We start from the raw sequence: 12263 nt of genomic DNA on the forward strand, positions 1-12263 counted from the left end.
TTAAAGGCATTATAAGTCGCTAGATGACTTGGGCCTAAGGTGGTGCCTTGAGTATTAGCATAGCTGATTATTTATTTATTCTCTTAAACTCACGTTTTCCGGCGTGGGTGACATTTTTCCTTCCCCCACGGATCGCCTCAACAGTATCAATTTATCCAAATTACATGCTTGGTAAGAATGTGGTTGAAGTGCCGCATCATAAAGCAAAAATGGGTTTATTCTAAAGAAAGACGACAGTGTTGTTTTAATTATTATTTTTATTTTGCTGTCTGTTGAGGTAGTTGAATGCCATTGAGACTAGATTTTGCAAAGAGGTGGCTTTGGCCTGTTCGGCGATGACCAGGTCCCGGTAAGTGGCCGCTTTGGACTCTTCGGCGTCGGCGATGCGGTGCAGGGCGTTGCTGATGGCGTCCAGGGCGTTCACCTTGTCCCGCTCCAAACAGCTCTCTTCCTGGTACTCGCCACCGTTCTCGCCTTCTTGGTACACTGCTTCGGCTCGTCTCCTTTCTACAACCAGAATAATCCAACAGTCAAATAAACTTCGTTTAATCACTTACCATTTCAAACGTAATAACAATACAGACTATACAACTTTTCAAGGCCAATTAGTTTGGCCCTGGAATTTGTACAACTAATTGGCTGCGAATTAAGCAGAGGGAGAAGCCTACGTTGGTACACTTTTTGGGGGAGCAGCACGCAACGTTTTCGGGTAGGGAACCGATTTTGGCTCACAATTTATTTAAGACCTTCAACTATTTGAAATTCAACCCCGAAATTAAGCTATTCCTTAACGTCACGCGGGAGCTGTGAAACCTTTGACCCGTCGTCTGCTTCCTATATAATATTCCTATTATCCTTTTGAAACGCTAAAGCTAATTCCTAAATTTCATACAAGAAACGGTATAGCAGACGATAGTAAAAAATACTAATAATCCCATTGGAGGAACCCAAATCGTTAGTCCGGCTCCAGAGTCCCCCCTGGCATATTATCGTTGTTGCTCGTAGCATATTTCACCTTGGTCCCCTTTAGACACTAGGGGCTCTGTAATGAACTACACCTTGATTGGGCAATAGCTCTGAAAATCCGTTCAGTAGAGACAATTCTAACTTTTTAGCCAATCCCCCTCGAGCTCTAAAGGTCCTTAATCCAAAAAAATCAAATGAGCTAAGTATCACATGGGTTCCAAAAGATTAAGTCTTCCGACGCGATTGAAGCGCATGCCAGTGACAATTTTTCTCCCCCCCCCCAATCCTTGAGCTGGGCGAAACTGTGACCATGATTCCCACTGATCACCTCAACAAACTCATTCTGGATCTCAGTTTGTTATACTAAAGAAAATGAAAACTATTACTATTGGAGTCATTCGTCGTGTGGTTCGTCCTTGTGTCCGAGTGTTGCGTCCTTAGGTCCGTGTGTTGCGGGACGTAATCCTGCTGGACGTACGTCGCCACCCTCCTAATTTGCTTGGCCTTGCTGTCGGAAGAGTTGGCCCTTTTAACACCCTTCAGAGAATAGGCGGGACCCAGGCTCAGCGGCCTCGAGTACAAGATCGCTTCGCAAGTGGCGCCATCTTCCTGGGAGTTGCTCATTCCGCTGGCCGAGGCGGCGCTGTCCTCGACTTCGATGTTGGCGTCATCCTCCAGAACGACGTATTCCTCCGTCGAGGTCTTCAGAATTAGTTCTCGGTTGTCGTTGTTCGCTTCACTCTGATATTGCGTGTTCTAGAATTAAAGAAATAGTTTAACACCATTCAATAGGCAGCGTGAGTTTATAATTATATTTCGCATAGGTGTGCCATTTCCCTGGCCTGGTAAATATTTACTGAGAGCCATATCTACAAGAACACACATTCTGCCTTTGGCGTTTTACTTAATTACTTCAGCCAATCAAGAGACAGCTGTTTGTCGTTGTTCCGATTTTAATCGGTGAAGGAAATTACTAACTAGAAGATTATTATCATAAAAAATGATGGGCACCGCTCATCTCATTTTAGAGGTTTTTCTAACTTTGAGCGAAATTAAGCGGTTAAATATATTTTCAGCTCTCAAAATTGAGCGGAAACCCGCCTATTCCGGCTCCCAAAATTTTGAGAGCATGAGCGGTTAACACGTGAGAGATCACGAGCTATCGTGCCCATCACTGCTCTTGGCCCGTCAAACAATTTTTGAGTGGCGGAGCGTGACCAACGTCATAATAAAGAAGCCATCCAATCCCCACGGTCGATAGCATGCTAGAAATGAATAAATTGTTGATAACACGTTTGCATAGTTTTTGTTTCGCGCCAAATGTAGGAGCCACCATTTTGTACAGGCTATGGCTAGTATGGTTGTTTATATTTATGCAGTGGCTGCGGTTTCTTACTGAACGATTTTTTTAGTTTACGTTGCTCAAAGAAGTCGTCAGCTGGAAGAGCTAATTTTTTCGTTGCTCAACGGTATAGTTACGAAGAATGGCGCGCACATTAAATTAATGTCCGTTAATCTTAAATGGATTTATTGATAAATCTTTTATCTTACGTATAAAAATACAAAATAATTACGAAAAAATATTTTATCTAAAACATTTGCATGCGTGGGAACTTCAGATAAGCCTTTGTACAATCGCGGTAACCCCGGGTAGGCGGCATTTCCCAAAATCGGTAATGGCTAAAAACAGTGTTCAACACGATTCAACGTGACGTTGAGCAACGTCTCAACGAAAATATCCTTTCAGAAGACGATTTTTTTCTCCGTTGAATAAAATTTATTTGCTTCTACTTAGGGCTAGGAAAGAACCATTTAATTTGGGCATTTTCTAAATGGCGAGGTAGAAGGTCGATTTCTTGTATGTAATAGAGTATGAATTGAAATATATAAATTTTATAAATGCGATATTAACTAGAATCCTTTTTAAAATATGGCCAATGGGGATCTCGATCTTCAAAACGGTCATCTTAACCTTGAAAATGTGAGAAGGCACAGTGATAGGCCACCGGCCGGTTTGTGAATCGGTGGTGAACTGCCAAAGCTACGCAGCCAGGCGGTGAACTGTCAAGGTTACAGCGCTGGGTGGTGAATTTAAAAACCTGTTCAAGGCAACAGTCTTTCTCTGTATTCATGATAGAAAGTCAGCTCTTTACCCAGCTGCAGAAAAGAAGGGTTATGATCCTGATTGATAGTCCCCGCTTTTACCACCACCCAAATGAAGCGCGTACTTTTATCCGATACTATTGTACGAAGACCGTGTTAATTATGAATTAAGAAATAAACAACATTTTAATATGTAAATTAGATTTACATTTGAACCACTGATTTCCCCGGTATTATTAAAGTGGCGAATGGGGTGGTGAATGTTACAGCGGTGGTGCAAAAACCCTGCGTTTACCCTGTTTATACGTACAATACAATGACGCAATAACTGAGTACATAAAGTATAGAGCTTTGGGAAACAGATAAATTAACCGCCAAGATTTCAATTAATCATAAAAAATCGATTAATTGTTTATTTAGGGATACTATTCACGACTATTATACGACCTAATATGCAACCAATAAGTTTCGGATATGGATATAAAAGAAATGAACGGAATATTTCCTATCCGAACGCCGAGCCCTGAATAAAGTCGATCGATTAGTGGATGACCATTCCAATTCGAAGAAGTTTCAAGTCAAGAAGAATAACCCGACCGAGGGGCTAACCACTCTTAGAAAATCTGTACACCGGATTACGGTTTGATTACTGCTGCCAAAGGCAGGGACTTCAAAGATTACGCGTAATCCCATTAGTACAGTGAAAGGTACGGCTCTGTACACCGATTACGCGGAGTGATCAGCCCCTCGAACCCGACTAGAACTATGTAAGTAAAAACTGTATGTATATATTTAACTTTAGAACTACAGGTATAAGAAATCGATAGTCGTTGATTTGGAATTTTTTGACGGGCGGACCAAAGATGAGAGACCGGAGAAAATAGTCAAGGAAGTGGCAGCCTGTTCAGCCGAGGGTTTCTACGCCACCGTACTCCCGAGTCGATATACCCTCCCGCACTCAACGTCAGAACACCCGCGTTGAGAAACACGTATCGCTGGGTGCTATGGATTTACGCCATACTACCAACTGAAAGCATGCCTACGAAAGAGTTTTATGCGAGGGGTAAGACACTCAAGAACTCAGGTGTACATTTGCTATTGGAACTCTCGAGAACTCTCCCGAACTCTCGAGAACTCTCCCGAACTCTCGAGAACTCTCCCGAACTCACCAATGAACTCTCTGGAACTCACCAATGAACTCTCTGGAACTCACCAATGAACTCTTTGGAACTCACCAATGAACTCTCCCGAACTCTCGAGAACTCACCAATGAACTCTCCCGAACTCTCGAGAACTCACCAATGAACTCTCCCGAACTCTCTGGAACTCACCAATGAACTCTCTGGAACTCACCAATGAACTCTCTGGAACTCACCAATGAACTCTCTGGAACTCACCAATGAACTCTCTGGAACTCACCAATGAACTCTCTGGAACTCACCAATGAACTCTCTGGAACTCACCAATGAACTCTCTGGAACTCACCAATGAACTCTCTGGAACTCACCAATGAACTCTCTGGAACTCACCAATGAACTCTCTGGAACAAACCCTTGAACTCTCTGGAACAAACCCTTGAACTCTCTGGAACAAACCCTTGAACTCTCTGGAACAAACCCTTGAACTCTCTGGAACAAACCCTTGAACTATCAAGAACTCTCACGAACTCTCCCGAACTCTCGAGAACTCTCCCGAACTCTCCCGAACTCTCGTGAACTCTTCCGAACTCTCGTGAACTCTTCCGAACTCTCGTGAACTCTTCCGAACTCTCGTGAACTCTTCCGAACTCTCGTGAACTCTTCCGAACTCTCGTGAACTCACCAATGAACTCTCGTGAACTCACCAATGAACTCTCGTGAACTCACCAATGAACTCTCTGGAACTCACCAATGAACTCTCTGGAACTCACCAATGAACTCTCTGGAACTCACCAATGAACTCTCTGGAACTCACCAATGAACTCTCTGGAACTCACCAATGAACTCTCAAGAACTCTCGAGAACTCTCGAGAACTCACCAATGAACTCTCTGGAACTCAGGCTACGGAGAGGGTCCAGGCAAACTGGCCGCCTCGGCGGATTGGGCAGCCTGCTGTGGGGCGGCGGGTCTCCGTATGAGTCGCAGTGGTCCCGGTTCCCGGCCTTTTGGAGTCCACCGGGATCTCCGGTGCCAGCTGTGCCGGGTTATGCGAACCGCTGTGTGCCCGTCGTTCCCCTTTAGGCACTCTTTCTGAAGGGTATGACGCTCTACCTACGTAGGTAGGGTGTCGGCTGGAGTTGCTATAGCATCCGCTCTTAATCCCACTGTTGTGTGCGAAGTGGGAATAGTTGATTTTATAAAATAAAAAGTGGTCTTGCCCAACTTGTTGAAATGTTGCTCTTACGTCACAAGACACAGCTTAATTAGTATATTTTGCACACGAGCGATTTGCACACGCGCTAAAAAAACCTATATTCCTCGCGACTGTAGCTCGCGCTAGTACGCTTGTGAAAGTAAGAGACTGTGACGTAAGAGCTACATTTCAACAATAAGGCCACGTTAGTTTATAAAAAGAACTATTGGTACACCCATTGCTGCATCTTCTGCTGGGTTGAGTGTCTTGCGTCAAAGGTGGGAATAACAGTAGTAGGGTACTACTACCCATGCTGGATTTGTCACCTGTCCGGGCTATGGACGCTGGCGTTGGGCACTATGATGATAGGCCTCCAGTGGTGTGGTTTTAATCTTACCGGTACACCGGGCTATAAATTCTGACTTAACGAAAATAGGTAAGAATATTAAATATAAATTCCTTTATGATAATCAAGTAATTTTGTTAAAGTACAGGTATTTTTCTAAGAATCACGAGTCCTTTTCTTTGGCGGTTAAATCGCGCAATCCCGGAAACATGTTGCGGATCGATTCAACGACAAATGCCTGTATCCTGATTGGCTCAAATGATGACGTAAAACGCGGAGACGAACCGCCCATCTTAGCCCCAGATGGTAGAAAAGGTAATGACATAGTTCGATATTCATGGTTGAAATGAGCACATTCATGATATAAATTCACAGTCTGATAATGAATGATAATAACATTAATTACTTTTAACATATTTAATATAATGTCAATTAAGAAAAATTATCACCGAACTGATTTTCAGAGCTAATGCGCAATCAAGGTTTAGTGCTCAACACAGAGCCCCCTAGAGTCTAAATATGCCCAAGCCGAAATACACTATTAACAAGGACGCTAATACGCCACTCAGTTCGGTGGCGAGTCCAAGTCAGACCTTGGAAAAAAAAAGGGCTAGGGGTTCGGATAGCCGGATAGGAAATTTTCCGTTCATTTCTTTTATGTCCATATCCGATTATCCGAATAAAAACTTATTTGTTGCATATTAAATCGTATAATAGTCGCGAATAATATCATGGTAACGGAGTTGTCCTGGAGAGAAGAAAATTAACGTATGAGGATAGGGCAAAATTTCTACATCTAAAATATTATCTTACTTGGTAGAGCAGCCACGCTCGGGTTGATAAATGCCACACAAAACGCTTCTAAACCTCAAATTTGAAAAATAAATACCTTCAGTGACACAACTCTTATTTCTAATAGACAGTTTTAGGTTCTAATGAAACATTTTGCAAAGATAAGTGTTAATTTCAAGTTTTGAAGCGATAAAATTGCGCATAAGCCTTGGCTACGGTGCTACGGGTTCGCGGCGGAGATTTATCTCGCGTGGTTATCAGTTTAAAAACGTTCGCGCACGGCTTGCGCGCATTCATCATGCATTTCGCGAAATTTATTTCAGAAATGCATAGTTGAGAACGTAGCCACTAGGAGGGGCAGATTTTGAATACCTACCTCTTAATAACGGGTATGTGATCGTCAAAAATTTGCCTAAGCCTTTGCTTATGTGGACCTTACGATAATACCCATAAATAAACAGTTAATCGAATTTTTTATGATTAATTGAAATTTTGGCAGTTAATTTATCCCCGAGCTCTAGTTGGCATTAAAACAATAGGAAGTGTCATACTTATGGTTAATACGTTACTTTGTTATTAAAAATAATGAATTGATAAAAGATGAAGGCAACTAAACAGCAGCATACAGAGATCGGCGGGCTCTGGGCACTAAAGAGTCCGAGAGCTATTTTTGGGCGCGAGCTCGACTCTTCGGGAAAAAGAGAAGAGCGCGAGCGCGAGCGCGAGCTCAGCCGCTAATAATAAAAGAGAAGAGCGCGAGCGCGAAATCAGCCTCTGAAAAAAAAGAGAAGACCACGAGCTTCAGCTTCTGAGATAAAAGAGAAGAGCTCGAGCGCGAGCTTCAGCGCCGCCCTTGAGAGGAGAACGAAATTTAAAACAATTGATTCCCGCCTTTCTTCACGAATCACATCACGTGGTGCTTTTTCTGAATGTGAATTTCCCAGAATCTATTGGCCTCTGAGAGAGGGCGCTTCTCATTACGAGCAGACCGCGAGCTCTAGCTCTTCCTCTTAAAAGAGCGCGAGCGCGGGCTACCCCTCTTGTACTAAAAGAGAAGAGCGCGAGCGTGGGCTCGAACTACTCACTGCGAAAGAGAAGAGCGCGAGCTCGGAAATTTGGTTTTTGCCTATCTCTGGCTAGTGTTCGTACGGGGACCCCGACCCCGACCCCGACTGTCGCAAATCAAGTCGGGGTTTTCCATTTTTCGGGGTTATGTTTTCGTAGTGTAATTTTAAATTTTCGCGCCGACCCACCCCGCTAAAATCCTAAAAATAGATAGGTTCCTTTTCTACCTTTTTTCGTGGGCGACAATAGAATGATCCGAATGACCTTCGGCTGATGCCGCTGACGTAGCTCTCGCTTGACGCTTGATTCCGACTTGAATCGCTTTTTTAAGTTTTAGTTTCATATCTGCCGTTGTTTCGGACTCTCTCAATCTCAGCTAAGGAGTGTGGAGTTACAACGTTTGGAAATAACTTGTGAATTTATAAAACAACTTATTTAAACAATTACAATGCCTAAGCTATAGACCTCTATTTTAAAATCTACCTATCTTATCTATTTATAGTCCTAGTCGATAATTCAAAATAACAGTCAAAAATGCCGCCGATCAGTTTTGTAAAATATTTTCGGCGCTGTAATCGTCGGCCATTTTCGGTATGGAGCGCAGCCTCCGTTATTAATAACGGAGGCTACGTATGGAGATACAGGCCGGAAGGCAGGCAAGGCTGCCAGATTTCGATAGATTGAAAACGGTCAACTCTCTCAAATGTTTTCGTTTTCAAAACGAAAATTTTGCGGCGTAGCTATCGACTAAGACTATTACTAATAGGTTGGCTTACACAAGATACATTATCTAATCTTAACCAGTAAAATTGGGGTATTTTTCTAATTTTTCTATTCTTAATAAATACAAAGAATTTTCCATCCCCGACCCCAACTTTATTTTGACCCCGTACGAACACTATCTCTGGCAGCATATGCGAAAAAACAGACTGGGCGGACATTGCATCGGCGGTACGTACTTCATCGGAGAGGGACACCACGGTCAGTTCAGAGTCCAGCGGAGTCGGGTTGAGCCAATCGACCACGCTCAGGAGCCTTTCTTCGAGGACTGACAACGCTTCTTTGGGGATTATGCTCTCGACCAGAGAATTGCGTTGAATTCTCGCTGCTTTTGCTTTTACTAAACATTTCCAGTCTGTCCAAGTCTGGCAAAATAAAAATTAAATGGTTAAGACCCTGTTTATATCATAAGTAACGTACGTTTAATAGTCATAAGTATGGCGCGTTGTATTCTCTGTTTCGCCAATGACCAAATAAATTGTAAAGACAAACCACTGTAAGATGGCCTGTACACCGATTACGCGTACTCAACTCTGATAAAGGTACAGACACTAATCTCATTAGTACAGTCAAAGGTACAGGCTTGTACACTATGGCTGTGCGAGTACTCGAACATCATCAAGTACTTGGCCTTTTTTGAGGTCCAGTACTCGAACTCTACCTCGAATAAATCATTGGAGAATACTCGTCGATTACCAAGTACCAAAAAATTGCATATTCGGGTACCCGATAACTCGAATAAGCTGCTCTCTAAACTCATCGAGTATTTGTTTTTTCTACCCTCGTTCATTCAAAGAGGGTTTTTACCACTTTTTGGGGGGCAATAAACGGTACCTACAAAGTTGTGGAAACTGTGGTTCATTTAAATTTAAGGAATATTTTTCAGCATCGAAAGTTACTTTTTACTCCCTTTAAATTTCAATTCATAATTATACTTGAATAAAACCAGCTCCTAATCAAGTACTCGATAACCCGACCCGTTAATAATATTACTCGAGGTTTTTTTTAGTTACTCGACTCGAATAAGAGAGTTTTTCCTTAATCAACTACTCGATTACTCGACTCGAATACTAGTATAAAAAAAATTGATACTCGATAACCGGCTCGATTTCCTAAAACCACTTATCGCACAGCCCTATTGTACACCGATTACGCGTAGTGTCAAGCCCCTCGAGGCAAACAGAGGATGCGCTATTATTTTTCCGAAATAAGAAAAAAAAAGGTTTTAATTCCATGATCAGTGGCGTAGCTAGCATGGGTGACACTCGGGGCTGTTATCATGGTCTGCTACTAACTAGTCTCTAGTTTGTGTAAGTTTTACTTTTATCACGGTCGGGTGTGACCCCCAAATCATGCCCAAACGGGTGGCACTCGGGGCGGGCCACCCCCCTAGCTACGCCACTTTCCATGATTAGCCTAATATTATTCGCAAATTTAAGTTTAAAAACCCTTAAAAAGTAATATATTCCCAAAAATTAACAACTCTATTTTAAGACTTTCAGCTAACGATTCCCAAGAAATACTTATTTACGGAGCAGCAAAGATCCATTGCAAATTGAACATTATTTAAAAAAATTAAAATAAAGCTATAGCTTTGCCGAAACAATTAATCATCGAACACGCACGTAAAACTGATTGAACAGAAGTTAGTTTTGCCATGAGAAGAGAACGGTTTTTTTTTTATAAACTTATCAAAATATAAGAAAAAGATACAAAAAATATATTAAAATGCAAGTATCATTATTTATAAAGTCATATTTACAAATAACGATGAGCAAAAACTAATAGCGTCTGCATTAGCTCAAGGGGTCGGACATTTGGTCAAATCCCGTACCAAATTTTTAATAAAAATCCACAAATCCAAAATTCAAGAATTTGGCTCCCATAGACTTTGTATGACAAATCCACAAAAAAATCCTGGATTTTTCAAAAATTCAAAATCCCATACACAAAAGAGGCAAATGTCGGACCCCTCGCTTTAGCCGCTACCTATCTAGGTTTCAATGTCGAACCAAAGGGGGCGTAGCGATAGTTTTCGGTCGCGAATAGGATCAAGTATACCCAAGGTGACTAGAGAAATTAACTATGATGTATACCAACATCTGGCTCGTTAATTCGAAACCAGTGTCACTTGAAATCTTGACTAATGAGGTAATAGTACCGTAAGAAATTTCAAATTAATAAAGTGATCCAAGCAAATAGTTGACTGGTCTTTCAGCAGCAAGTCGAATTTTCGCAAAAGACGCTAAAGGGCTAAGGACGTCACCGGTCTCTGTTCAATCGCTGGCGAAACTTTCATTTCAAACTTCAAATTATTTACCAGCAGAGCAAAAATTAACCAACTGTCATTCGGAATCGATTTATTTCAGAGATACGCCAATACGCCGTATAATCAGTACAAATTCGATAATCTCACATTCAGTCAATAAAATCAAAGGTACAGAAAAGTGCCCATGTAAATCAAAAGCCTGTACCATCGCAGGCTCGATAAAGTTATCACGGCTGATAACTTTTTCGTTTATTACTCGGCTTAGTGCTTACCAACTTAAAGGGACTTTCAAGGGAGAGCTGTGTGGGGGTTGAAGTCCATTTAAAATTCGTCATTCGGTCGCCGTTCGTCACATTTACAAAGTTCCACACTGATGACGTTTCAGTGACTTTTTTGGATCAATTTCCGACCCCTCACACCTATTTGAAAGTCTCTTTAAGATGTCATAATAGCAGTCTAAAAATATTAACCTCATTATAAACACAATTTTTCCGATGAAATGGTTTTATAAAAATTAACTTGAGCCTGCGAAGGTCCATGTTTCAAGCGAATATTATCGGAAAAATGAATAGCTCGCTCTCATATACTTCTGATAAAATGTAATTATTTATGGCATCAGTAACATTATTTTCATACTAAAATAGCGATACATAAATTTCGTAGCTGTGTAGTATTATATACGTGGGTTCGAATGTGTCTCACCTTTTTCCATTTCTCAACGTCTTTAGCTGGACCAAATCCACACGAGTTTAACTTTTTTGTCAGTTCCTTCCATAAATTTTCGCTCATAGTTTTTGTAAAATGAGAATTGAATTTACCCTGCACAAAATCTGGACGCTCACTCATAAAGTCTAAAAATATTTCGTGTTGTTTATCGGTAACTCGGCCCTGTCTCTTTTTCATGATTCGCGCCGTTAAATGTTTTACGAAATTCCTCTTGTTTGGTTATATCGACACTATCACTAACTTTGACGTGATAAAATAAATAAGCCTTTGAAATTATCAGTCACCTAACGCGTACCTCGTTAGCTCGGCGGCACGCGAATTGAACGGCCTGGGGAAAGCGTAACGACTACGACGAAAAATGGCCGCCTCTCTCGAGTAGTGGCGGCCAAGGTCCTTATATGAAACGTACGCTTAGTTGCCGGGCGGCAGCGTGAGTGCGTGACGAGGAAAGGGAACCGCGTATCGCTAAATTCGCATTCCTCTTTCCCTTTATTGTGCACTTTACTCGCTATGCTATCGATTCGAGGCGAGCGTTCGGGACCGAGGGAGACTGGGAGAGTTGCTGCTCGTGATTACTATCTCTATAGAGTCCAGTTCTGTTCAGTTCAATAGTCGCTATTACATTTTAATACAGGGAGGATCATATCTTTGAAATGTGGGAGAATATAACGAACATGTGGAAAATGTTTTTAATATACATCTATAATAATAATAATAATAATCTAATAACGGAAAATGGTTATATTTTGAGAAGATTATTCAAGAAAAAACGTTCTTATGACTTTTTATTAGGCTAGATCATACGCGCAGGCTCCCGCTGATTTTTAGAAAAACGTTTCGAGATGATTATTCAAGAAAAAACGTTCTTATGACTTTTTATTTGT

The 12263-nt window shown here is 41.6% G+C and overlaps 1 protein-coding gene across 1 annotated transcript; it reads right to left on the bottom strand.

Moving 5' to 3' along the window:
- Window positions 1-229: 229 nt before the first annotated feature.
- Window positions 230-11979, bottom strand: LOC149939304 (uncharacterized). Its single transcript, XM_090177928.1, has 4 exons — window positions 11356-11979; window positions 8564-8749; window positions 1353-1722; window positions 230-507 (listed from the first exon to the last, which is right to left on the bottom strand). The coding sequence occupies exons 1-4, from the start codon at window positions 11554-11556 to the stop codon at window positions 245-247; spliced, it is 1020 nt and encodes a 339-aa protein (XP_090034054.1). The 5' UTR covers window positions 11557-11979; the 3' UTR covers window positions 230-244.
- Between the last annotated feature and the right edge of the window lie 284 nt (window positions 11980-12263).

This window comes from Leiobunum rupestre, chromosome 6, assembly GCF_980474605.1.
Source record: "Leiobunum rupestre chromosome 6, qqLeiRupe1.1.hap1, whole genome shotgun sequence".
NCBI lineage: Eukaryota > Metazoa > Arthropoda > Arachnida > Opiliones > Sclerosomatidae > Leiobunum > Leiobunum rupestre.